This window comes from Zeus faber, assembly GCF_960531495.2.
Source record: "Zeus faber genome assembly, chromosome: 18".
NCBI lineage: Eukaryota > Metazoa > Chordata > Actinopteri > Zeiformes > Zeidae > Zeus > Zeus faber.
This window is the reverse complement of record NC_137210.1, coordinates 21258444-21284695: the sequence shown is the minus strand read 5'-3', so window position 1 is coordinate 21284695 and position 26252 is coordinate 21258444. Positions and strand designations below refer to the sequence as shown.

Genomic DNA, 26252 nt, shown 5'->3' with positions numbered 1-26252 from the left:
ATGTGTGTGTGTGTGTGTGTGTGTGGTTGTGTCTAGTGTGTGCGTGTGCCTGTGTGTGTGTGTGTGAGTGCGTGTGCATGTGTATTTACAGTATGTATGGGTGCGTGTGCATTCTTCTTTGTGCGTGTGTGTGTGTGCGTGCCATATGCGTAAACAAAATAACAACAACAGCCCGGCGTGTGTTCAGTGTTTGCTCAGTTAACTGGGTCGGCGGGCGGTCAGCTTTATTCAAGGACGGCCTCGGCCTCACGGTGACTCATTCTGACCCAGATGAGGAGAACGGACGTGACGCCTTCCCCCTCGCGGTGCCGCTGAGTGGAGGGGGCCGAGCCTCGTGGAGAGCGGCTCTCGGGGCGCCGTGCGACCGGGGTTGAGCGAGGCGTCGACGGAATCGCCCATCAATAATTCACGCCGCGGGTCACGGACGCAAGCATGTTGAAAGATGATAACTGCTGGTTATGATTATGACTATTACTCTCTTCTTTTTTTTGCCTTAAATAATAGAGGGCGAGTCATTACAAGGGAACAATTGCCTCTAACGAAGCTGCTCCGTTGCACCCTGAATGGGGCTACACCTTTCTAAACATCCCTCTCATTTCACACAGACCATTTTATTTCACTGCTCAAAGGTTTGTAAATTACTATCGGTGGAGTAGGGCTGTTATGATGTTGTGATGATATGATAGTGTGAAAGATTGCGATCTTTTTTCTTCCGCTACCCTTCCACAGGTTTTCAGGATTGGGAGATTGTGATGTATAATTTTGTCTAAAAATACAGACACAATCGCTATTTATACCTTTGATATTGCGCTAACTGAGATTCGCTTTGACTCAAAGTGGAGTGTGTTAGCTCCGGGGCTGGACTACGCTGAAGAGGAGCTGTCTGATTGGATAACCACAAAGCCTGATATACTGCATACCTTGTCCCTATTTCCCGCCACCCAAACTGGGGCGTGATCGTAAATCAGGGTTATATTGTCAAAAATATTCTTCACCCCATGATGTTCCATTAGCGGGCCTTACACAACGCTTCACCCTCCACAGAGTCCCCCTCCAGCTGGACAAACGAATGACATTCGGCCCTGGGCGTGGCGCAGACTCTGGATGGCCGCCAATCATCTCGACTTTGACCAAGCATGTGAGGGCATGTGTGACAAAAAGCAGAACATGCACTAAAACGTAAAAGTCCGGCTCAAGGGTTTCGCAACAATCGAATACAGTTTCATATCAAATATTTCTTTAGAAAAAAATAAAACGGGGTCAGCCGAGCGGAACGGCATAAAATGACTGGAATTAAAAACATATGAGACCCTTAAAGCAGTCACTCGGAAGCCGAAAAATCCTTTTCAGGTTTTCAGAGTTAAGGCCTTGTGGTAATTCACCATAATATTGTGAATTACTACAAATAACACACAAACATATTATGCCTCCTACTAGAATGTTGAATAGATCACATTTCTGTATACAGTGTTGTATCTATTATGAAAAAAAAAGACTGAAAAAAATAATAAGAAAAAACAAGGAATAGGGAAAAAAAAACCACAAAATCCCATCTTTGACTCTAAATCCCGCCCACCTTGCCTCTCACTCATCCGTCTCACCATTTCCAATCCATCCCTCCTTCCACCCTGCCATCGCCTCCTTCCTTTCCTCCGGTATCTGAGCCACGATTTTCCTGAAGGGCCTCAAGCGCACAAGGCGGACGCCCGTGCTCCGCCTAGCCCCTGGGGGGGGGGGGGGACGGTGGAGGAGCGTCAACCCGGGGGGAGGAAGCGCTGATGGACGGAGAGGCCCCTCTCCCCCCGGCGGCCCCCCTCCCGGAGCGAGGAGCGGAGGAGGACGGTCAACAGGCGGCGGGGAGGGAACGTCCGGGACAAACAGCACAAATCCCCAGACGAGGAGGCGGGCTCGGACCGCCGCCGGAATCCCCCCCCCCCGCCTGCGCCGCAGCGGGAGCGGCATAATATGATTCGCCCGCGCCTCGCTTGCCGCCGTTCGTCTCTAGCCGAGGGCTCCCAGGCTTAACGTGTGAGCCCCCCTTTTCACCGAATCAGGAACAGACCATTTAAATAAGGAAAATAAAGCCGACACACCTAGATTTTCATGAACACATGCGAGGCGGAGCTGAGCGGGAAATAACCGGCAGGTTTGACAGTCGAAGCGGAAGCTGAAGTTGTGTGTACTTTTCCAACACATTATTCCTTAAAAGAGTGGATTACACCGTCATCTAGGCTGAGGGATGATGATAGTGAGCAAAACGGCTGTTGCAATCACAGAAATTTTTGTTCTCAACTGCCGTACAAATCATTGCAATTAATGAATGAACCGTCCCTCTTTCGTTAATTTTATGTCACTGTCACAATATAAGCTTATAATAGTGTGATAATACACATCCATCGGCGCCCGACAGATGGCAAGGATCCCAAGTCATATTTCTTGCAACTGTCCCAAAATTGTCTAAAATGAAGCGTAGAGCTGCGTAATTTTTTTTTTAACCAGCTCACAAAATTGCTATCAGGCGATATTGCAATAAATATGACTCTCGCTCTCGAAAACCACGACGACAAAACACCTCAGTTCCCGGCGGCGGCACGCGAAGAACACTCGCTGGAAATCGAGAGGAAAACTCACAACAAACTCACTCCTAAAAAATGGCCGAGTGAGTCTCACTCATCCAAATGTCCCAACACAGCGCTCGGGGTTGTCCCGGTCGGCGAGAGAAATGAAGAGAGTCAGGGGAGGGATTAAGCTCAGGCTGCATCCACTGGCGGTTGGGGGGGGTCACTCACCGTTGATCCATTTGGCCTCGGGGTCATGGACCAAAAACTCCGGTTTGAACAGATCCTCCACCGTCAGCTTGGTGTCACTTCCATTTTGATTATCCGCTGAAAAAAAGATAAAGGTGTATAGATAAGTCACCGCCAACAAGACAATGCCCAGCGTCTGTTCCTCTATTCCCGGTCATGTATTAAAAGATAAATGAAAGGTTTATAAAAGGCATATAATAAAGGTAGTATCTACTCCAAGTATTACTCATATTACTTCAAGTGTTTTTCACCTCACGGTACAAAAAAATGTTCCTTTATCGCGTTAAAAAGCAAACAAGAAGTATTTTATGGGCCGCAAAGTGGCCCATAAAATACGAAGGTCAATATAATCAGACAATCATAATTGACGAAGGTCAATATAACTTTCTGAACATCGAAGGTTCAGAAGGTTTCCAGCCTGAATGGTCCCTCGTTTATTCCTTGCACCTTGGTGGGAAAAGCAGCTTTGGATGCAACCTTTTAATATTTGCGTGGTTTGGTAGAGCTGTGGACGAAGCGCGGAGCGGCCGCTTCGGACTTTCGGCGCTCCGTCAGCCGCGGCGGTCAACGTACGCCGCGCACGTGCCGGTATTCAATAACTACCATCGCAAACGTCGAGGCATTTTGAATCCCGTTTTAAAAAAATCTATTTCCTTTCCATCCCCTCCCATGAAGACGCCCGGGCGTGCGGACAGGCGGTTTGAAACCGAATCCTATCGGAAGATTTGGTGCAGTCGGACGGCGTCGCCTGCTCTGTACGCGGACCAACAGCCGTTAAATGCGTGCGCACGCACACACACGCGCACACAAACACGCACGCACTCACGCACGCACACACCATTTTGTTTTTGTCAGACAAGGGGACACAAATACATCCCTGTTACCACCAAACAAGATCCACACTTGCACACACTAACCTAGAGAGATAAAAATAAATAACCAGAGTATGAATTTTTTACAATGGGAATTCATATGTTCAGTAACATGATCCTTTCTGAGCTTGAAAATGCATCAGCTGTTCAAACACAGCCCCTGGAAATTTCATTTTTTAATCATGAAATGTTGTGTCACGAGCAGAAAGAGCCCGCTTTAAGCCAATTGTAAGCTCCTTCTGAATAGGACAGCTGCTCATTGTGAGGAGAGGAGGGCCAAGTCATTTTGAATGTCAGCCATATTGGCTTTCCTTGATAACTCCACACAACAGTTTGCTTTTTTTTTTTTTTTTTTTCTCTCCCTTTTAAAGCAATGAAAGCCTAACCATGCGTGCGGCCCTCCGGGGAGTAGCTGGGCTTTTTAAGCCCTGGATTGTGGTCATTTTGTTGTGTATGTAGCAATGATTTCCTTCCCCATAACATTCACGGGGTGTGCAGGCCATAACAGTTTCAGCTACGCTGGGGACCATTCTCATTTTTTTTTAAACATACTGTTTTGTTTATTGTTGTTTTCTCGCACGGCGGTCGGCATCTCACCGTCTGTCTTAGTGTCATTTTGTCTTGAACCGGGAAGACCGGCCTAAAAATGAACAAAATAAACCTGCAGACCACGAGGCCATCTGGTTGAGTCACCAGAATGTCCCTCAAATATGTAATTTATTTTGATCAAAATGTGGTTCTTGCTTACATTATGCCTCCCACATCCTTCATCCACATCCCAGAGAAGGAGGCACAGAAGAAATGGCCCTGGTGATTTTGGGACAAAGTTTGTCCATGATTGACTATTTATTTGTGTGTGTGTGTGTGTGTGTGTGTGTGTGTGTGTGTGTGTGTGTGTGTGTGTGTGTGTGTGTGTGCTTCTCTGTGTATACTACCAGTATACATATTAACGTGTTATCATGTATACAGTGGTACCTCGACTTACGACTGCATCTACTTACGACTAATCCAAGATACGAGCAGCGATAGTCGCGAAAATTTGTATCGACTTGCGACCGACTGCTCCAAGATACGAGCGTGGAAATTTGCAGTTGGCGCGTCGGCGGCCAGTCAGCAGTCATTCAGCAGTCAGTCAACAGCCAGTCAGCAGCCAGTCAGCAGTCAGTCAGCAGGCGACCTACATGGTGTGTGCACGTAGTTCGTGGCTTATCGCTATTTTTTTCATATTTACTGTGTTGGTGCTGTGTATTTTGTTTATTTTCATCCTTCATGATTTCATAATTTATATGGGAAAAATTGCTTCGACATACGACTGTTTTAACATACGACCGTTCTTAGAGAACCAATTACAGCCGTAAGTCGAGGTACCACTGTACTGGTAGTTGTTAACGTGTGAAAACACATACGATAACACTGATACATCATTAACCTACACACACCACACAGATCAGGTCGCTGGGTATTGATATTCATAATATAATTATATAATAGATAGATAATTTATGTTGTCGATACACTACCAAACAGACCTCTAAAATGAAAAAACAACCAGTATGTCTGACATATATATATGTATATATATACATATATATACATATATATATATATATATATATACATATATATACAAATACACACACACATATATATATAAAACATTATGCTTCTTCCTAACTATCTTTTATTTTTCTGTTTATTCCATTTATCTATTAATCCGTCCTCCCTTTTCACCTCAATTAGTCCTTTCCCTCTAGGAGCAAGCAACTATGAATGGTACTGCATAGAAGCATAACTACCCTTGTACACAACAAGGGTAGTTCAGCTTCTATACCATTCATTGTTCACCCCAACAAAATGGTTTTCAGAACCATTTTGGAATGGTCCCCCCCCCCATTGAAACGTCCGTCCGTCCGTGGATGTGGGTGGAATGGTGCTTCACCTGGTGTGAGGAGGATGACGGACATGGTGATGAGGGAGCAGACCACCAGGATGACCAGCAGAGCGATGGCGATGCCCTTCCAGTTTCTCTGAGGAGGACTCACCCCACCCAGGTCCTGAGGAGAGATAGAGAGAGAGAGAGAGGGGGCGAGGAAGAGCGAGCGAGAGAGGGAGAGAGAGAGAGAGAGAGAGAGAGAGAGACAAATAAAGAAATGTTAAAAATATTCAATTACGACAGACATGGTGCTTAAAGATTTGTGAATACGGAAAAAAAAAGGTAGTTTCCAGTCCTTAAAGAATGAAGGCACGGGTTGAGAAAGAGGCTCCGAGTTAAAAAAAAAAAAAAGTTCAGTCGTAGAGGAAATAACTTTAGTCACAGTGAAGCGGCTCGGCGGGGCTCATGTACTGGAGTGGCCCCGTGCGAGCTTAAGGTAAGAAAAGCTCGCTGTCAATTTGCCAATATCCCATAACGTGGTGCGTCGATGCATTTATTTATTTTTGGTGCTAAAAGGAATCCCCTCCATGGTGAGCGCCGCGTCCTTCACAGGCTTTGCATAAGCTACGAGAGGAGAGCAGAGACGCGGAATTCCATATTTCTGAAAATCGCACTTCATCCGGCGAGCTTTATTGGTGCGGGTTCAATCCCTCTTCGGGAAAAACCCTTCCATCGACAATTTCGGCCGCGGAATCTACCGACGCGCGCCGTGACCCTCATCAAGCACGTTACGGCATGTTTGTTTCGAAAACAAACACCGCAATTTGCATTTGCATTACGGGGGCGGCGGCGGTCCACCCGGCTGCGTAAAAGGCTCGGCTTTTGGGGCCGACTGGAACCGGCGCGGAGAGTGTGTGTGATGTTATCTAAAATGGCCATCCAGAGGTAGTTTGGGATGCTTTTGCCAGCTACTCAATCTCTGAGTCCTGGTATTAGAGGGTCTTAACCAGCGCCTCTCCACCACATCTGCTGGCTCTGATAAGGTGAATTAAGCCTCCCACCCGGTGGATGTCTTCTCTCCACATCTCCTTCTGGCCACAATTACCCGCAAAACCCTTCAGGTGCAATGCAGAGATTACCGGCCACAGACCCACTCCTACGCCACTGTTGGCGGAAAGGTGGTGGTGGGTGCGAGACGACGCCCAATTAGACGTAGCGCCTTTCTTTTTATTTTTTTCTCCTTTTTAAATATATTCTCGGCACTTCTGAGGTCGTCTTTTGGACTCGATTTTGCCGCGTGCTTCCTCCGATGGATTAAACGCGCGGCAGGGGGACCGTCTTTACTTATTTATTTTAAACCCGTCCGACGGTGACTCGCGCTTCCCAAAACCTCCGGAACGCTTTTCGACTGTTTTAATTAGCTGATAATGCACGTCGGGCGACTGAGGCTCGAAACTTGCTGAAGAGGAAACAAACCCGGAAAAGTGTTCACTTCCGCCGGTCCCGGATTCGCGGTCGGATGCGGAGACTTAGTCTAAGCGATCAGGCCTGAAAATGGATGCACGGGGGGCACACTACCCTGTCCTTGTGGCCACGAGCCGAGTGAGACGCAGTGTTACATCAATTACAGCCCCCAGTGGACTCATGGAGCTGATCTATTATCAGGAGTTGGGCTGCCGCTCATTTCATTAATACCTCAAAAGCCAAGCTCGTCCTTGAACACTGACAGCAGCTCTAAATTGCCAAAGTCCCTCCATGCATGAGATTCCTTCTCTCTCTCTGGCTCTCTCTCTCTCTCTCTCTCTCTCTCTCTCTCTCTCTCTCTCTCTCTCTCGCTCTCTCTCGCTCGCTCCATTTCCAGCTCCCTCCCTCTCCCGAATTTCCTATTTAGCCTTTTACTTGAGTCATCATCCTTAATTTATTAACTCAATTATGAGCAAAGATAGAGCCACCAAGAGAGTTTCAACCCACCAAGTCATTCCATTACCATTATTAGGATTAGGGAACCATGGAAAAGGCCCCAATAAACGCCTAAGCCTCCCCAAAGGAGGTCGGCTGCAGCCGGGCTCGGGGTGTTTTACGCCCCTACCCTCTGAGTCCCACCACCCCCCCCGTCCCACCCACCCCCCCCCCCCCCCCCCCCCCCACGGCGACGTCCCTTTATCGCCCCCCATTAAAAAACCAGAAGCGAGGAAATATATCTCTCCGGAAATCTTTGTACTTTTGACCTCCACCGCAAAGTGGAAACACATTTCGTCGGTCCTCGGCGACGAGCGACGGGGTTGACGGTGCCATTTATCTCGGAGAGGATGTTTGTCAACGGCCGCTCAGATCTCACCGGGCAAACGCCGAAAATAGGATTCCCGGACGAAACTCGCGGCTCGCTGCCTCTTCTCTGAGGCGCTGCGCGGCGTCGCTCTCAATCTCACCAGGAAAAGCAAAAAAAAAAAAACAAAAAAAAAAACACGACCTTAGCTCCACCGCGGGATCAGCCCGCCTCTCCGCCACGACCTCGGGCACGGACGGAGAGGCCACAAAAAAAATAAAATAAAAAAAATAAAAAAAACAGGGACAACGCGGCCGTCGGTGCGACTCCGACGGCCGCCCCCGGGAGCGCTTCCCCTCCTTTCTTCGAGCCAATCTCTGGCGTTTGATTTTCTGTCAACGTCTGTCATTCACGGCGGAAATGTGTTTGTTTACTTGACATGAAAGCGCGAGCGTGCGCGGGAAGGAGGAGACGCTCGGGGGCTATAAATAACCTGCTGACAGCCCGGGCAGCCGGCGTTGGGTGAGCCCGCGCCTTGCTTCCATTTCCGCCCGTCGCGTTTAAATAAATTGAGAAAAAGGAGAACGGGTGGGGGCGGGGGGGGGGAGGGGGGGTGAGAGGCCACGTCTGGAGGCCTCTTTCTCCGTCTGTACTTTACGCTCCATCTCCCGGGGGGGGCTGATGAGTTATTCCTCGCAGCTTTTCGGCCTCCGCGTTCTGGCTTTGAACTTCGTTGGCGACGGGGAAGACGTAGATCAGCTCAGGTGTCGGCCTGGACAACTCACAGCACTTGCGGGGGGGGGGGTTGGACTCCTGAAGGGCCGATGTGAAAAAGGAGTGAATCCTCGCTGAGCAATGATGTTTTTAAATCAAGTTGCAACGACGCCGAGAGCGAGAATGCGCGGGCGTGTCCGCGCTCCGTCCCGTTGGGAAGCGGTTGCTTCCCGTCTCAGCGGGCGGGCGGGCGGCCTCGTCTCATCGGTGACCCTAAATTGACTGCGCTCGTGAATGGTGAGTTGTGAGAGACATCCCGGGACTCTCGTTTCAGTCCAACGTCACAGAAAAATAAATAAATTCATTAATTTAAAAAAAAAGACAAATCCTGACGAATGCGACTTCCGGTCGACTGCCATTTCCCTCCCGCTGTCGACGTTCCCTCTCTTGCCTTGCATTCGTCTCAGCACGTCGATAGAGGACGGATAAGCGTATTCGGAGGGCGTTCCAGTCGCCAAAAGACTCAATTATCGATCGGGTCAAAACAACCTCAAAGAATAAATTTGACAAATCTGTCGTCTGGCGGCTAAATGAATGAGCAATCACGATGTTTAGTGCCTTACATGGATGCCGCCGGCCGGACGCCGACCTCCATTAGCGGTGTGGGATGAGCGGCGAGGGAGACACGTTCATTTCAAGTTTGAAACCCTTGAACCATATTTTTCCTCCTCTGATAACCCGAACACAGTGTTGGCCAATGACCTTTCCTGCGACCTTCGCCGCGATATCCAATAGAAACATGGAGCCCGGAGGAAAGTCGGACAATAGCATGGAGATGTATCCGTCGTTGATTCAGATGCAGATGGACATTCAACGTACTTCCACAGGAGCGCGGCCAAAAGCGCAGGTGAAAGTGGTGTCCTGGCCAATTTGGCACAAAGTGAGTGAGTTTTGTGTGTTAAAAGATAAAAAGAAAATAAAATAAAAAATAAAAAACTTGGCAGCTGGATGGAAGCTGTTCCATCAAAAGGTGGCAGAAACGACCCCTTCCCCAAATAATGTCGGACGTGGAAAAATTGTACGTTAAATGTGTTTCCCCCCCCCCGGCTCATTTTATCATCACAACATAATTATTCTTTGAAGACGGGTTCTGCGGCGGCGATCCACGGTAACAAACAGCAGAGCCGACAGCGTGGAAGACAATGAGGGAGAGCGCCCGTGACTTGCGGGAGGGGTCACGCGGCTCGGATGTGGGGTTTTTTTTTTTGTTTTTTTTTAAAGGCAATTTCTTGAATCTCGCCGCCTTGCCTCCACAACACTGGAAGTAGCCGGCGAAAAACAACGAGAAAACTCAAGTTAATGTGCAAAGATTTCCATTACCGGCGGGGGCCAGAGCGACGCCTCGCCTTGACACCGCTTCACAGATTACAATTATATGAAAACGTATCGCTCTACATTTAAAAAAACGTGTGGATGGGTCAAGCTCAGATAAATGCTCTCATTTGTTAAACTTGTATTTGTTTTAGTTTTGTCAACCTTAAATGTGAATCTTCGTTTCCCGATTAAAAGTTGAAGTAAGCTTTTTTTTTTTTGATCCAATGACAATGATTGATTGATTTGCGATACCATACCCAGGCCTGGTTGTATACAGTAGGAGACCAATATTTTCAGCATGTGACCGTTTTTTGGGGGGATTTTATTTTTAATTTTTTATGAAGGTTCTGTGCGACCTCGAAACACAATGTACCAACGTCACAGCAGAAAGGACACTCGTTCATTCTTATAATTAATATGGGGGATGTGGACCAGGAGAGACAGAGAGAGAGAGAGAGACAGAGAGACAGAGAGGGACAGAGAGAGAGAGAGAGAGAGAGACAGAGGGACAGAGAGAGAGAGAGAGAGAGAGGGACAGAGAGAGAGAGAGAGAGAGAGGGACAGAGAGAGAGAGAGAGAGAGAGAGAGAGAGAGAGAGAGGGACAGAGAGACAGAGAGAGAGAGAGAGAGAGGGACAGAGAGAGAGAGAGAGAGAGAGACAGAGAGAGACAGAGAGAGAGAGAGAGAGAGAGACAGAGAGAGACAGAGAGAGAGAGCGAGAGAGAGAGAGAGGGAGGGGGGGAGAGACAGCTATTAAAAAAGAAACCAACAGAGAGAACTATGATGTGAAATAATGGTCCTAAAGATGGTTCAGGGCAACTTAAATCAGAGGCCCTACGGGGTGTGTGTGCTGTGTGTGTGCCTACATCTCCGTGTCTGTGTGAATGTGTGTGTGTGTGTGTGCGTGCTTGCGTGCGTGCGCACGTGTGTATGTGTGTGTGTGTGTGTGTGCGTGCATGTGTGTGTGTGCGTGCGTGTGTGTGTGAGTGGAGCCAGGCTATTTATAGGCCCGTGAGCTTACCCTTGCCTAGCCCCTGACCTTGGGGAGAGTGTGACAAATGACGATGGGCATCTCAGCAAAAGCTAGTCTGTTTCAACAATGACAGCGGAGCCAGAGAGGGAGATAAAGAAACGGTGCCATTGCCAGGGACTTATTTTTGTTTGCCCATGAAATGCCATCTCTCACCGCCTCGCACGCACGGTGACAGCCACAGCAAAACAAAGTCCGTGCCGCCGTCTTGAGGCTTAACATCTGAAATTGATCCGCCGGCTAATAGGAAATGGCGAGTTTAGCCCCGGCTTGTCATCTCGCCGCGTTAAGTATTGCCAGTGCTGCTCTGACGGGAAGCCGGAGTTACCCTTTGGTCTTTACAAGCCAATTCCCAATTAGTCATCTTCTCTGTTGTATTGGTTTCCAATATCTGCGGCTCTACAGCGCCGCGGCGGTGCCGATGTTGATATGAAATGGGAAACATTCTTGCGTGGGAATAACAGGATTAGTATGCCGGCGCGTGCATGTGCGTGCGTGTGTGTGCGCCTCCAAACACTCTATTTGGAGGTGCAGTATTAGCCGGCACAGATGACTACAAATAGGCTTGTTTCGCAGCGACGCACCATCCTCTAGTGTACAACACAAACAATGCAGGACAAAGGTTCACAACAGAACGAACCGCAGTGACCACTCCCATGATGCTTCTGGCTATTTCTACATCCTTTGCCAGGCAGGATCTTTTTCTTTTGTTTTTCTTTGTTTTTGTTTTTTTGTCAACTCTAAAATGGGAAAATTAAGAGTTAACATTTTGGACCGCCCTGTCCCCTAGCAGCTAAAAATGAAATAGAAATCCGGATTTCTTTCACTATTTGCACTAAGTGAGACAGCCCCAGCATTAGGTACAGGATGAACGACTCAACAAAAGATCTCCTTAAAGTTTATGTTGTGTGGGGCAATTTCAAGACAAATTACGTGACTTCTGGTTAAAATTACAAGTCGAGGGGTATCGAGGGGTCCGCACTGACCAGGACCAAAAGTTAAGTCAAAGTCTGACTTAGGACTACAACCCTGCCGGCTATTTCAAAAAAAGAATAATAGTATTTATTTTATATTTCCATATTAATATAATATAATATGCATCAAAAAGGTTTCAAAATGATTTTACCGGAGCAGACTACAGTCAATCCCGTGATGCCTCTTATACAGGTTCTTTTGTCGTATTAGCAATTGTATATTGCAAATAAGTCAATGTTGTAAAATTAATTTGTTTAACATGTGAAGGTTGGCCTTACTACAAAGAAAAACAACACCGTAATTTAAGAAAACAGGATAAAAGCGAACTGAGGTGCATTTAGGAGTCCTTGACGCGTCTTGAGCAAATGTGGGCACAGTAATGGAAATTGCAAATCAGGTTGCAGTGATCTGCCCCTACAGTGTGCCTGTACATTTTTAAGTAGTTTAAAAAACATAATGTTTTTTTTTTGCAAGGAATAGCGCAGTGAAATTCTGGCAATCGGGGGAAGAACACTCCCACCACTAATAATCCTTGTTAAATATGTAAGTATAAATACTTGAGTGCCGTCCCCCGGGGATCTGCATGCTCTCCTCTCCAGGGCATTTAAACGAAACATGGAGCCGCATCGTCTCACAATTTCAAACCCCGTGCTCGCTTTGAACACAAAGAGATCCGTCTTCCTCCCTGTTATGGAAATGGGCTTTAGCAGCTCAAGCACGTCAGGAAAAAAAACACAATGGAATAAAGATCCATTAAAAGTGCGCAAGCTGCGGTCAAACCTAAGCCGGGACTTTGAAACCAGCATGCCAACATTGGTGCCGAGCGGCGAGAGGGAGGCCTGCACGGGCGGCGGGGGCCTGCGCCCTGCTCCCACGGCGTCGCACCGCCCTCCCGGGATGCGCCCGGCAAAAGAGGGCAATTTACCGGAACGAGTCACCAACTCTGACATAAACGGAACTGAACCTCTCAGTTCCATCCTCGATATTCTTTTGGACGGTAAAAAACGGCGTCCCCGGGGCCGGGTGGAGCCGCCATTCGGTGCAGGGGCGGAGAGAGGGCCGGGTTGGGGGGAATCCCTTCCGTCAGCTCGTTGATCACGGCCCAAGTACGTTCTCAGCGCCTGGCGAGACGGACGCCTCGTTTGTCTGGAATTGCAAATGATTGCATCCACTTTGTGAGCGAGTGTCTATCAAGGTGAATCAAGTATGTGTCAAGTGGCCGGGCAAATTATTTTATATGAAGGAATCGCAAAAAAAAGAAGCTGACGGCAACGGTGCCGGTGGGGGAAAAAAGAGCCTGCATTATGTGGACAGGATCAAAAAGCACACACCAGCTCAAGACACAAAGTCTACAAGAGGAACAAGGTGATGAGGTCAATAATATGAAGACATTTACAGTATAATGTACACATGTAGACACAGGAAACCTCCAGTAGGTACTTTATTTCTATACTGTGACCCACTAATACTTTCATTTTTAAAGCCTGAAAAACCCAATATCCATTAAGCAATCCACCATCAGTGCAGTGCAAGGCATTACAATTTAAATATACATTTATATGCGGCCCGACTGCTAATGTGGCAACCATACATCGGCTGTTGATTGCCAAATTGTAGTATCTAATTTTACCATGTGATAAAAGTGATAATGATCGGATATAAATATAATCCATATTTTAACATCTTTTCCTTTTGCTTGATTACGAAGTTTCCAAACAAAGTGAAATGCTCCGACCAAGCTCTATTTTTTTTAAGGGATGAAAAGATGTTGCCCGGGGCAACAGGGTAACGTTATATTTTTGATTCATGAATTCCTTTATTTAGCTATTTATTTATTTAGTTATTCTTTCAGCTGATTCATTTCTTTGTATATTGTTTTATTTCACCATTTCAAAGTACATGTATTTATTTTTCTGTCGCCGAATGTCATTTTTAATATTCACAGTATATCCATTTTGCGTCATGTATTGTTGTGTATTGTATATGATGGTAATTCATTTTTTCACCTAGTAGTCCACTTTGTCCTATATCCCAGCCCGAAATTCCCAAATACAATTGTTCCAAATTTTGTGGACAATGACGTTTTTCCGGCTCTGATTGGAGCCCGATGATGTCAAATCCCTAATAAGTAAAAGTCTGTTTTCTGGGGGCTCCGACCGCTTCTGTCCAAATCGGACCGCGGCACAGCAGCGAAGCGGGAAATCAGTTCCTCCAGAGAATCTATTTGGAGAACACAGTTTACTTTAAAACACCGATCTGAAAAAAAAAAAAAAGGGAAAAGCTGTCTCTGGCACAGGACCTTGCTAAGTCCGACGCCGGCTCGTTAAAGCCGTGACAAATCACCGATGCGCAGGAAACCCATCAAGTCAGATTTTATTGCCCGAGTCAGAGGAACTGGCAGAAAAATTAATGGCCTGTGTTCATCAGCATTAGGCCTTTAGAATGCATGAATAATAGCTCCGACCCCCTACAGTATGTGTGGGAATTTTCCGCTTTGCGTTAAAATGCGTTTTTGCTTTAAATGACGCGGTGAGAGACGGAGCTTTTCTCCGCGCCGCGCAGCCCGAATCTCTGATTTGAACAGGATTAGACACAGTCAACTACATCCACGGTGAAATGACCCACTGGGCTAGGGATTTAAAAATCCAGTCGTTAACCTCCCAACTAACAAAAATAAATAAATAAATATATAAGATATATATATATTTTTTTCATTATTAAGAGAAATAACAGTTGGAGGAGCAACGCGCCGGGAGTCGCGTCGGCAGCACAATCTCATCGTCGTGAAGCCCAGTGCGCCTCGGTGCGGACAGGAAATTGTCTCTTTGTGTGCGGCTCGAGAGTGGCCCTTTTTTTTTTTTTTTTTTTTTTTTTCCCAGACGTATAGGTGACATTGGGGGATCCAGCGGGCACTCAGCTATAAAATTGCTAGTTGAGGAGGAATTAGTGGGGATGGGGAGGCGGAGTGAGAAAGGACAGAGAGGCAGGGAGTCGGGTGGAGAGGTGTGTCCGGGCAACTGATCTGCCCATCTCGCCGCCCGCGCTCCCTCTTTACTTTCGCCTTCTCCTTCCGCTGGTTACACGGCAGGGGGGGTCTCGGCGGGACGAGGATGAAAGGTCAGCGCGGCTGTCCGACGCGGCCAAGGGAAAAAGACAACAACAACAAAAAAAAACACGTCCGTTGTGTTACGTGCCGTTAAAATGCGGGCAGGGACATAAAAGGCTCAACTCGAAACGCGATGCAATTGAGGATTAGGAGTTGTCCATGCTATATCCGTAACAGTATCAGAAAACAGATCAGAGACTTCGTTTTTTTGCCCCGGCCCTCACGCTCTTGAAAGTGTGCGTCAGCGTGATGTTGCCGCCAGAAAAACAAAGATCCTGGTATGGCATTTTCAAGAATGACTGAAAATAATAAACAAACAGGCCCTTCGAGATCGCCGATTTCCGCACTCGTATTCACTACTCATCACTGCCAAACAAACAAGGGAGGCCGTCTTGCTAGAATGCTGTTTTTTGTTGGGGCCTGGACTTTGTTTTGTTTTTGTTGTTTTATTATCGGAAAGGGAAAATTCAGGGCGACACGGGGAATTATACGAGGGGGAGCATATTATACAGATGCGGCCGTCGGCTCAGACATCCATTTAATTACTCACAGGGAAAAGATAGGGAGACGGACAGACGGACGGACGGCGCCGAGCCGGCAGATGGACCGACAGACAAACGGGTGGATAAAGAGACGGACAGAAGGGCAGAGGGACGGATTGATACCCGTAGAGAACAAAAGAGACAGCGAGACGGAGAGAGCGGCCGCCGTAACTGCCGTGTTCAGCGGCAGAGCGCCGTCGCTGGCGCCGGCCACTCTGACGAGGCTTTGATTCTCTGCCGCTGGAAGGAGATATCGATCCCGGTGGCCTCGCAGCACTCACAAAAACCCCTGAAAGGGCAGAAAAGCCTGTTTGTCCGGCAGGGTCCCGCACCTCATCTGAGCCCGCATGATGAACTGGCGCTTGAACGATCATCTGCCAATGCGACACGCGATCAATATTCATGTCCACGGCACTGCCCTACATGCAATTAACGAGATCCGAGACGTCGCATGAGGACTGGTGTCGGAACCCCACGGGGCGGGGCGATGACGAGGCGCCCGCGGGGTGAGCCTCTGTCTTTCTCGAGCGGAGTGGAAAAGTGAAGAGATGCGATGATCGCAACGCAGTCCCTCTTTCTGTGTCGACGAGCTGAATTTATGCCTTTTTAGTGTCCCAGTCACACAAACATACACCCAGGGGCGAATTCACAAAGAAATGGATGGCGGCCGCTAATAGCACCAGGAATACCATATTGACCATATGTGCATCAATTGAGGCCGCTGTCTGCTCCTTCATGTTTGCGCTACGGGGGGATAAAAAATCAGACAGTAGTTACTTTGATTCAAAGTGTTTAATGGAAATGGAAAATTGTAGGTAAATCCTTGAAGGGGCTTCGCCGGTGCTACGCCAAATCGTGACCGTTTCAGAATAATGGAAGTTGTTTTACTTTTTCTTATATTTTTAGGTTCCTGTACGGTGACTATAAAACATTAAAATAGAATGAGTAAAGATATAATAAAACTTGTAAAACATATTTATTGCATGAATAAAATGTGTATCTATTTAATTTTTGAGTTTTGAATTAATATTAAAATGTAGAGATGATGACAGTCGATTAAATATATTTGCGTTACTTCCACAAAGTTCTGGGCCGCTGCACACGGAAGGGCCACGGCCTGCGGAGCTGCCCAAGGTTCTGCAGGTTCGATGCCAACTGGGGTTTAATGCCAGTTTTGACCATTTTATCGCTATTTCCTATGGCTTTCTCTTGTTTTTTCGACATCTTTTGAGCTTAATGGCACTTATAGAACTGTTTTTGTCTTCGTTTGTAAAGCCTTTTTGTACAATAAATTAATAAAAGTTTCAACAAGTTGCTTTTGGAGTGTGTTTAGAAAACCACCACGGACTGCCCCGTTCAAGGCATCGCTACCTTCAGATGCCGTAACAGTAATAATTTACAGATCACTGGAAAGTCTGGTCGTGACAACCTTTATAAATGCGCTTCAGTTGCACCAACTCTCCGCAGACAGTAATAGCGTCACTCTAACTGCGTTTGGCTTTTGGCGTTGGTGTTTGTGAATGGGATGCTATTTGCAACAAGTTTCGTTTGCATAGAAAGGCGGTTATTTTGCAGCAAATGCATGAATAATACCTCATTTAAATACGCGCAAATATCACCGGTGCACCGAGAAGCTATTTGCATGGCAACGCAGTTAGGGTGCATTTCACCGTTTGCGGGTGATTTGTGAATTTGATGCTTGCATTTTCTGTTATTTTGTAACTGGTTTAGCGGCCGTAAAAGCCGCACAATAAATGAGTGAATTTGCCCCTGTATTTTTACTTCGGTAATCGATAAGGTAGGAGATAATGGGAAAATATGAATCAATAACCCCCTTTTCTATTCCCCACATACAGAATGAACATCATGTACTTTCACAAAAGAACACAATATACACTGCACACAACGACTATATCCACCATAATTCACTAATGCTTCTCTGGTTAAATATTAAATTAAAAACTCGAAGGCCAAAGCAGAATACCACCACAGGTATCTCTCTTCCATGAAGAAATAATGATCTCATAGGGCTGTGGTCTCGAAATAAAGCGATGTTGCGCTGTTCAACACCCCGTCGCATAACTTCCAGTGGATTACAGCAGCGAAGTAGAGGTGCACACTTCAACATACCTCCAGACGCACAGAAGAGGTCACGCTGCACACTCCACATCTCATCAGCTACTGTGCTGCCACACGCAGTGAGGCATCTATAAAGCCACACACACACACACACACCCACACACACAGATTTGCTCTCCTGCCTGTTTCTTCGCTGATGACTCAAACCTTGTAATTGCCTTATAATCCTTTCAAGGTTCTCGCCTTGGTCAAACCTGGTCAGTCTGGAACGGCTGAGGCCCGGCGATAGAGACGCAAGTCGCGGAGGCGACGCGTGTCTCATCGACCGGGAGGCCGCGACCAGAGGAGTGATTGTTCTGGAGTAGCCTCCTCTCGCCCTTCGTTGTCGTGCCCTTGAGCAAGGCATTTCAGTCCAGATCAGTGGTCAGGGGCAGGAAACCGTACTCGCACGTGACTTCAACTCCACGGTGTGTGTTTGTGTAATCGACAAAAAAATGAGGAAAAATCTCAGTTCAAAAGCGTGGATGGTCCACGATGTGAGGAATTGATCTTCTCAGTGAAAGCCAGCGCTTATGGACAACGCATAGAGCAGCATTTCCTATATCCCTGCATTGTGTGAAAGCCCTTCTCTGACAAAGGGTTATAACGATCCTTCAAGCCCAAAATAAACCAAACATTCCCCAGAACGCCACGGCGCCTCTACCTCCCCAGTCCATTAAATATCACTGATCCAGTCCATCGTGGGTAGCAGAGTGTTCAAAAAACTAGAAAGGAGCTCATAACCAGGTCTGATCTTTTTCATCGTGGAGTTGAAATGGAGGGAATGTTATTAACAAAGCTCCTGGCCACAGGTGGTGGACATTAATTGGGAAGACAGTTTCATAATTGCTTTTCATAGCGTGGTTTGTTCTCACACTATTTCGCATGAAAAAATCCTACTCGTGTCGGCGAATAACCTTAATATTCGGGGAGAGGGGACTGGAGATGTGAAGTGAACATTTATTAAGTTGACCTTTACCACACTCAGACGCTGGCCTGCATCCAAATAGCCTGCAGTAGTAATTTGCACCATCCTGTCTTCATACGTGCACTTCTTATCACGTGCTCACTGCCTTCCTAACTTTGGTTTTAACATCTTGTGCACTTTTCTTCCTGTTAAAAAACTAAGAACAAACCTACGTAGTCACATTAATCGATCGACATATAAAAGTCAGCAAATTGAAATAATGAAATATTATAGTTTATTATTGTATTATATTTTATCGCCAGATAAAAAAATCAAATCAACCAATACATTTCCGTTATGATATTCACAAATATTGGGGAGTGCCTCCTCCTCCTGAGTTGTCAAGAGTAGAGGTAGAGTAGCGTAAAGGTAGAGTGGGGGCAGGGAGAGTGGATGTAGAATTGGGGTAGATCGGGGAATTCTTTCTTACCGGTTTACCGAGTGGGTGATATGGCAGTTTACCAACGTATTTTGTTTTATTGTCATGCATTACAATAACCGGATAAACTAGAAGCTTAGAATAATGCACAGGAATAACATTTCCATGAGGAATTATAAATAAAGGGAATGATAAATATATTTTTATATGTGTGAATCGTCTGTGAACACGGCTCCCCGTGCATCCCCGATGGCTGTTCCTACAAATAAAACAACTAAAAACACAGTGTTTTTTCAGCACAAAGCTGAAGTGACGACTTTTGACATAAGATGGAAGACAGCCAATGATGATAACTGAACAATGATCGTTGTGTTTGTATTTCATATCTTCCTGTAACTTTCACCAGAAAACAATTTTATACAAAAATTGAACAGTAATGCAGTTATCATCTCAGCCCTAACACGTGGCAGAATGGAGGCAGGTAGAATAGAGGTAGAGACAGATTAGGCATAGATTAGGGGTAGAGGGAGGTAGAGAAGCGGTAGAGTAGGGGTAGATTAGGGGTAGAGGGAGGTAGAGTAGAGGTAGAGTAAAGGTAGAGTGGGGGTAGATTAGGTGTAGATTGGGGTAGAGGGAGGTAGAGTAGAGGTAGGGTAGGGGTAGAGTGGGTGTAGATTAGGTGTAGATTGGCGTAGAGGGAGTTAGAGTAGAAGTAGAGAAGGGGTAGATTAGGGGCAGAGAGAGGAAGAGTAGACGTAGTTTAGGAGTAGAGTGAGGGTAGATTAGGAGTAAAGTGAGGTAGAGTAGAGCTTGAGTAACGGCAGAGTGGGGTAGATTAGGGGTATAGGGAGGTAGAGTAGAGGTATGGTAGGGGTAGAGTAGGAGTGAGACACCCGTAGCCCTCCCTTCTGGAGGAACATGAGATACATCTTCCTTTTGGAGTGAATGTGTTATCTCCCAGTTCGGGGATTTGCTGTTCGTCAGTGGCGTCATCATGGATTACCTCTTCGATTGCCTCGGTAATCGTCATTACATCTGTCTATATTATAACATCAACCAAATCAATTCATCACGTTGTCAATGACCTCAGGGGCCTACGATGGAACAATCAGACATTAAAACTACAGGACGGACGACATGTATGTATTGGAGGTGTTGGGGAAAGAGGGCTGAGTGGAGGGGTTCCCGTCCAAAGTCTGAACCGTATGATTTTCCGCCCCCGCTCGGAGCGCTCCACAATCTGCACAACTGAAGCTCTCACAGCTCTTCCCAAAACTGCCCGAGACGTGAGCGAGTGAAGTGATTGCATTCGCAACCCGGTCGGACGAAGCATAGGCTTGCAACTTCAACGAGCCGCCTTCAACACGTACGTCTATTTAGTTTCAATTCATCGATTTACGTTTGCAAGTAGGTTTTCCACTGATGTAATCCTGCTGGAGGGCTGTGGCCACGCGTGATCGAAAGCATCTTTACAGTATTGATTAAAGCTGCAAGAGAACGTCCTGTCCATTACAGATAGTACCTTTCAATCACAATTTGAATCACAATCAAATCACAAACCTACATGCAAAAAAATGGCTTCCTGTTTTTTTTTTTTTTTCATTCTTTTCCCCCCCCAGAATGATCTGCAGAGCACTTGATTATCAAAGCAATCCTTTGTGAAAGCCTCGTCTTAAAATAACGAATAATCAGCCGGTAGTTGATCTTTGTTTTGTACTCGGTGGATCGTAGATATCGCTCACTGATTTTAAGCCGTGGACACAGTGGCGCAGAGTTGGCAGCAACTGGTCGTGCCGAACCAAAACCCGGACCCTGAAAGGAAGCCCAACCCTGTGTTTCGCGTGTTGTTATTTTATATTTTCACTTATTTATTGTTTCTAAAAGCTGCTGTTGGCCTCCTTGTCCGTCCGTGAATCAAATCATGCCTCATTGTTTCAGTCGTGGCCGCTCCCTTCTCATAATTGTGGAATGACAGTCATCCGCTCTATTCCATTCCCGAAATCTGTCCAGCAAATTTCTGAGTGCATGTATTATCCATCCTGCTCCTCATGCCACGGCTGGTATTCCGCTGCTTCTTCTCCATGTCTGTTCGTCCTTTTCATCTCTTAATTCCCCACACTCGCTTTCATCCTCTGGGCTCCTCTCTCACCTGCTTGTTGATCTATTTTTATTTTTTATTTTTCCATGCCTCCGCTCCCCTCTCCCTCGGACTCCCCTTCCGCCCACCCCTCCTCGCCCCACCAAATCTCCCGTCTCCTGTGCAGTGACAGTCTCAGCACTCACGCTCCATTAGTGTGAGTTACAGTTTCCCGGGCCACAGGATCACAGCGTGTGAAAGCTCTTCTTACTCACAATGAGGGCGGGAGGGGCCATTCGTTTTCCAGGTCCGTGCCTTTGTCCAGCGTCCGGCCAACAACTCCATTAACGAAGCGAATGAGGACACTCCATCCGTTCGGGCGGTGGACCCGTGCGCCCCCCCGCCACACGCACACGCACACACACACACACACACACACACACACACACACACACACACACACACACACTGAACGCAGGGAGCAGCGGGAGGGCGTGTGAGCCGGGAGGTCACGCCGAGAGGTCAAGCCGGCCGCCGGCTCGTGTCAACCCGTGGTTGGAGAGTAAAGGGACACAGCGTGAGACCAGAGGGTGTCAAAAGACCGAGTTTTTGAGCTCGGTTTTCCCTTCCAGCGGCATCTGTGGGAGGGTCGGCGCAACATCTCTGCAAAGCCCCCTGCGCCGAGTTGTCTGGCGGGAGGGTGACTTCCACACCCTCTTCGGGCCAGAACAGGAGGTCAGGCATAACTCCGGCCCAAGTCTGAACTCACTGAATGTCATTAGTCATTTCAATAAACCATTTTCACTGTATTATGGGTTTGAAGGTTTCATTATTGCGCACACATCGCCTCACACATTTCTTTTCTAAAAATAATTCCTATTAGTCCTGACTCCCCCGTTGAGTTGTCCGGTCTTGGCCGCTACGCCGGTTTTAAATCATAACAACACACGTCAGAACGTCAGCGCTTTGGTCGGGTTCCTTGGAAGTGCCTTGCTTTCGTAGTCAGTACCCAGCGGGCACCGGGCGCCCTTTACGCAACTCGCTTCGTCTCAGTCCGGTTTGAATGGAGTCGCTCTCCTACCCGGCGAGTAATCGGATCGAATGTGACGTCTTCAACGTTACTTAAAAGTAGCAAAATGTAAGGAAAATGGTGAAATACAATCATCGGATCCGTGAAAGGAAGCCTCTTAAGGCCATCTATGCGGTACTGTACACCTTCACCCTCGAAGCATTACTTAGACGGACTCCGGCCTCGACCCCTGAAAACCATTTCAACATTGTTTAAGGTAAAACATGTCCAGTGGTAAGGTCGCCGATAACTCAGTGAACAGCGGCGTTGCATCAACAACACAGTGGCCACGAACAGTTTGACCACAATTTGTTATCAACCAGCAAGGTGCCAGAAATCAACTGGAAGGGAGCGGGCAGGAGGAGCGGGAAGTTATTGACGCGCTGTGCCCCCCGCCCTGCGCTACGCTGACGTCACGGAACCCGTGGAGCCAGCGCTTTAGGTTGGCAAGTTACTCAATCTTTTCTCTTTTCCACTTCCTCAGATGGGATTAAAGGCAGAGAAAGGCATTTGATACAGAGATTATTGGCATTAATCCGGGAGGAGACACAGGGGGAACATGGAATCGATTGCTCTCTCCGTCACCCAGGCACCGCACTGGAACACCTACCAGCAGAGCAGAGCTCTCTCTCTTGCTCGCTCGCTCCCTCTCTCTATCACTCCATCTGTTACCATAGATAGATCCCCCGTGCCCCCGCCACCATTTGTCATTTCCTCAGCGTTGTGATGCAGCCTTTGATCAAGACTGACCCTGTAAAGAGGCGGCCGCAGGACCCTGTGTGCAACCCACGCCTTGACACCGCGCGCGACATTAATAGCCTCCCCTCCGCCCGGGCGCACTTTCCCCAGCCCCGCGCTCTGCTCTGGAACCTGATGCCAGCCTGATGCACCAGTCTTATGCAATGACTTACACTGACTGCCCAGCGAGGCATGATCAAATATTACAGGCTTTTATATATATATACAGTATATATATCTATAAATAATAAGTAAGTTACACTGTGAACAAAGAATCGATGAAATACACGTCCGTGGGTCAACTTCCTTGTGCCTGTTTCCCCGAAGACTTAAGAAAATTTATGTTGAAATGCGTTACAATTGATTGTGGAAAATACTGTTTTTCCCCGTCAAGAATAATTTCCCATTTTGTCACATCATCACGTGATAATAAAATACATTATCCTTCCGGCAAAAGGGCATACATTTTAGTATTGGTATCCACCCGTGAACATTTAACAGCCCCCCTCACCAGCGCAGTGTAAACAATAGCTCTTTTGAAAAGGCATCCCAGACGCTAATTTGTGAGGAGAACAGGCGAGCGGTTCCCCATTGAAATCCAGGTTTGCAAGGGCAGTGTGGAATCCACACTGCCCGCTGCCGCATTCCAACCACATCCCCCGAGGCCCCCGTCAAGTCTCAGGCAGGGCATGTCGGTTTCAGAGTCGAGGGTTTGATTCCTGGCAAACGGCGCGGCGAGGCAACTCGTCCCATGAAGGGGATGCACCGCAGGTAATCTATGAAGGAGCGAAGCCGCTCTCGCAGGAGGGCCCCGGCGCGACGAAGACCCGCTCCGCGGATAATTGGGAGGTCGGCGAAATCGGATCGAACGGGAGCCAAATTATCGGCGTAACGAAGAACATTGACACGCGGCGGGGGCCCGCGGGGCGCCCGGGGGTCAACATCCAAACACTCAGAGAGAGGGGAAAAATCGATAACTGATGTTGTTGCGCCACAGTTGGAGCCGCCAGGTTCTCGAGTCCGAGGCGGGCGGCCCCCCGGCGAGGGGGCGTCCTGACGGCGGTGCCACCCAAATTGCCCGACGGCGGATGACGGCGTCCCAGCGTGGGCACTCACACGCGCATCCACCAACCCCCCGCCGCCTGATAACACAATCGGACGTGCCTGGATTGCAGAATTACAGCTGGGGGTGGGTGGGTTTTGGGGGGGGTTTTGGGGGGGTCCCACCGCTGCTAAATGATGCCGGAGAGTGTATTCAGGAGTGAAATGCGTCTCGTGTATTTATTTCTTTCTTTTTTTCAAAGTGTTTTTCCACAAACCGTTCCTTTTCAAGGTGTTGGTGGCAGCTGACGAGAGGCTGCCACTGAATTACAATGCACGCTGCATGCTCTCTCTCTCTCTCTCTCTCTCTCTCTCTCTCTCTCTCTCTCTCTCTCTCCCTCCCCCCCCCTTCTCTTCGGTCTGTCTCTCTCTCTCTCCCCTCTCTCGATCTTCATCTCTGTCTATCTCCCCCTCTCGCTCTCTATCTGCCTATCTGTCTGTCTCCCTCTCCCTCTATCTCTCTGTCTATCGCCATCCCTCTCTCTCTCTCTCTTTCTCTCTCCCTCTCTTTCCCTCTCTCTCCCCCCTTCTCTTCTCTCTGTCTCTCTCTCCCCCCTCTCTCTCCATCTCTGTGTATCTCTCTTTCTGTCTATCTCTGTCTCTCTCTCTCCCCTCTCTCACTCTTCATCTCTGTCTATCTCCCCCTCTCGCTCTCTATCTGCCTATCTGTCTGTCTCCCTCTCCCTCTATCTCTCTGTCTATCTCCATCCCCCTCTCTCTCTCTTTCTCTCTCCCTCTCTTTCCCTCTCTCTCCCCCCCCTCTCTTCTCTCTGTCTCTCTCTCCCCCCTCTCTCCATCTCTGTGTATCTCTCTCTCTGTCTATCTCTGTCTCTCTCTCTCCCCTCTCTCACTCTTCATCTCTGTCTCCCCCTCTCTCTCTCTGTCTGCCTATCTGTCTGTCTCCCTCTCCCTCTATCTCTCTGTCTATCTCCATCCCCCCTCTCTCTATCTCTACCGCTCCATCTCTGTCTGTCTCTCTCTGCCTCCTTCTCCCTCTCTCCCTCTGTCTATCTCCATCTCCATCTCTCTCTATGTCTCCCTCTCCCTCTACCCCTTTATCTCTGTCTGTCTCTCTCTCTCTCTCTCTCTCTCTCTCTCTCTCTCTCTGTGTCTCCCACTCTCTCTACCCCTCTATCTCTGTCTGTTTGTCTCTCTCTCGCTCTGTCTCCCCCTCTCTCTCGCCCTCTATCTCTGTATGTCTGTTTCTCTCTCTGTGTGTCTCCCCCTCTCTCTCGCCCTCTATCTCTGTATGTCTGTCTCTCCCGGTCTCCTCTTCCATTTCTCTCTGCGGATCTCCCTCTCTCTCTGTCTGTCTGTCTCTCTCTCTCTGTGTCTCCCCCTCTCTCTCGCCCTCTATCTCTGTATGTCTGTCTCTCTCTCTCTCTCTCTCGCTCTCTCTCTCTCTCTCCCCACACACGCACTCTCATTCATTCGGTGGTGTGGAGGATCAGCACTATGCAGCATCCTCACAACAGTAAAGCCACTTTCTGCGGATTCGCACACACACGCACGCACGCACGCACACACACACACACACACACACACACACACACACACACACACGCACACACACACACACACACACACACACACGCACACGCACGCACACGCACGCACGCACGCACTCTGAGGCGCAGCTCAAGTCGGAGCAGAGGAGGCTGGAGCTCCGAGACACGTTTCAGGGCTTGATGAAACTCGAAGCCCAAGCCAAAGCGACGCCACAACCATTCCAGTCGCTTCATCGCACCGTCGTCGGGCGACCTTGTGGGGGAGCACAAGCTGAAAGTTGAACCCAAGGAGACGGAGGGAGACGGGCAGAGGGGGAGACAGGCAGAGGGGGAGACGGGGAGAGGGAGAGAGACGGGGGGGGGGGGGGGAGGTTAGAAAGCGACCCACCTCGTCTGACTGCGGCTGGTTCGGCCGCTGGTTGGGCTGCTCCTTGGTGGCCGTCATGGCGTAAACTCCGCTGGGTTGAATTCAAAAAAGGAAAACTTGGTGCTTTTTATCCTCCGAAATCCCTGCGGGCGGTGCTGACGGTTGACGGTTGTTATGACAACGGCGGAAACCTCAAAAACCGGGAGCGCGAGGACGAGGCGCGGGATCCGTCACGAGCGACGGGCGCTGCGAGGTCTGGATGGAAGGAGAGAGAGGAGGGGAGGGAGGGAGAGAGAGGAGGGGAGGGAGGGAGGGAGAGGAGGGGAGGGAGGGAGAGAGAGGGAGAGAGAGGAGGGGAGAGAGGAGCAG

General features: G+C 48.2%; 1 protein-coding gene across 1 annotated transcript in view; it reads right to left on the bottom strand.

The window, feature by feature from the left end:
• dpp10 (dipeptidyl peptidase like 10) overlaps nucleotides 1-25961 on the bottom strand; it is a gene marked incomplete at both ends in the record, with an annotated part of 92493 nt that extends 66532 nt beyond the window's left edge. Inside the window, 3 exons of the mRNA XM_080019408.1 lie at nucleotides 2790-2885; nucleotides 5619-5733; nucleotides 25905-25961. Coding sequence (XP_079875534.1) covers nucleotides 2790-2885; nucleotides 5619-5733; nucleotides 25905-25961 — 268 coding nt within the window. The remainder of the gene's footprint in view (nucleotides 1-2789; nucleotides 2886-5618; nucleotides 5734-25904) is intronic.
• Between the last annotated feature and the right edge of the window lie 291 nt (nucleotides 25962-26252).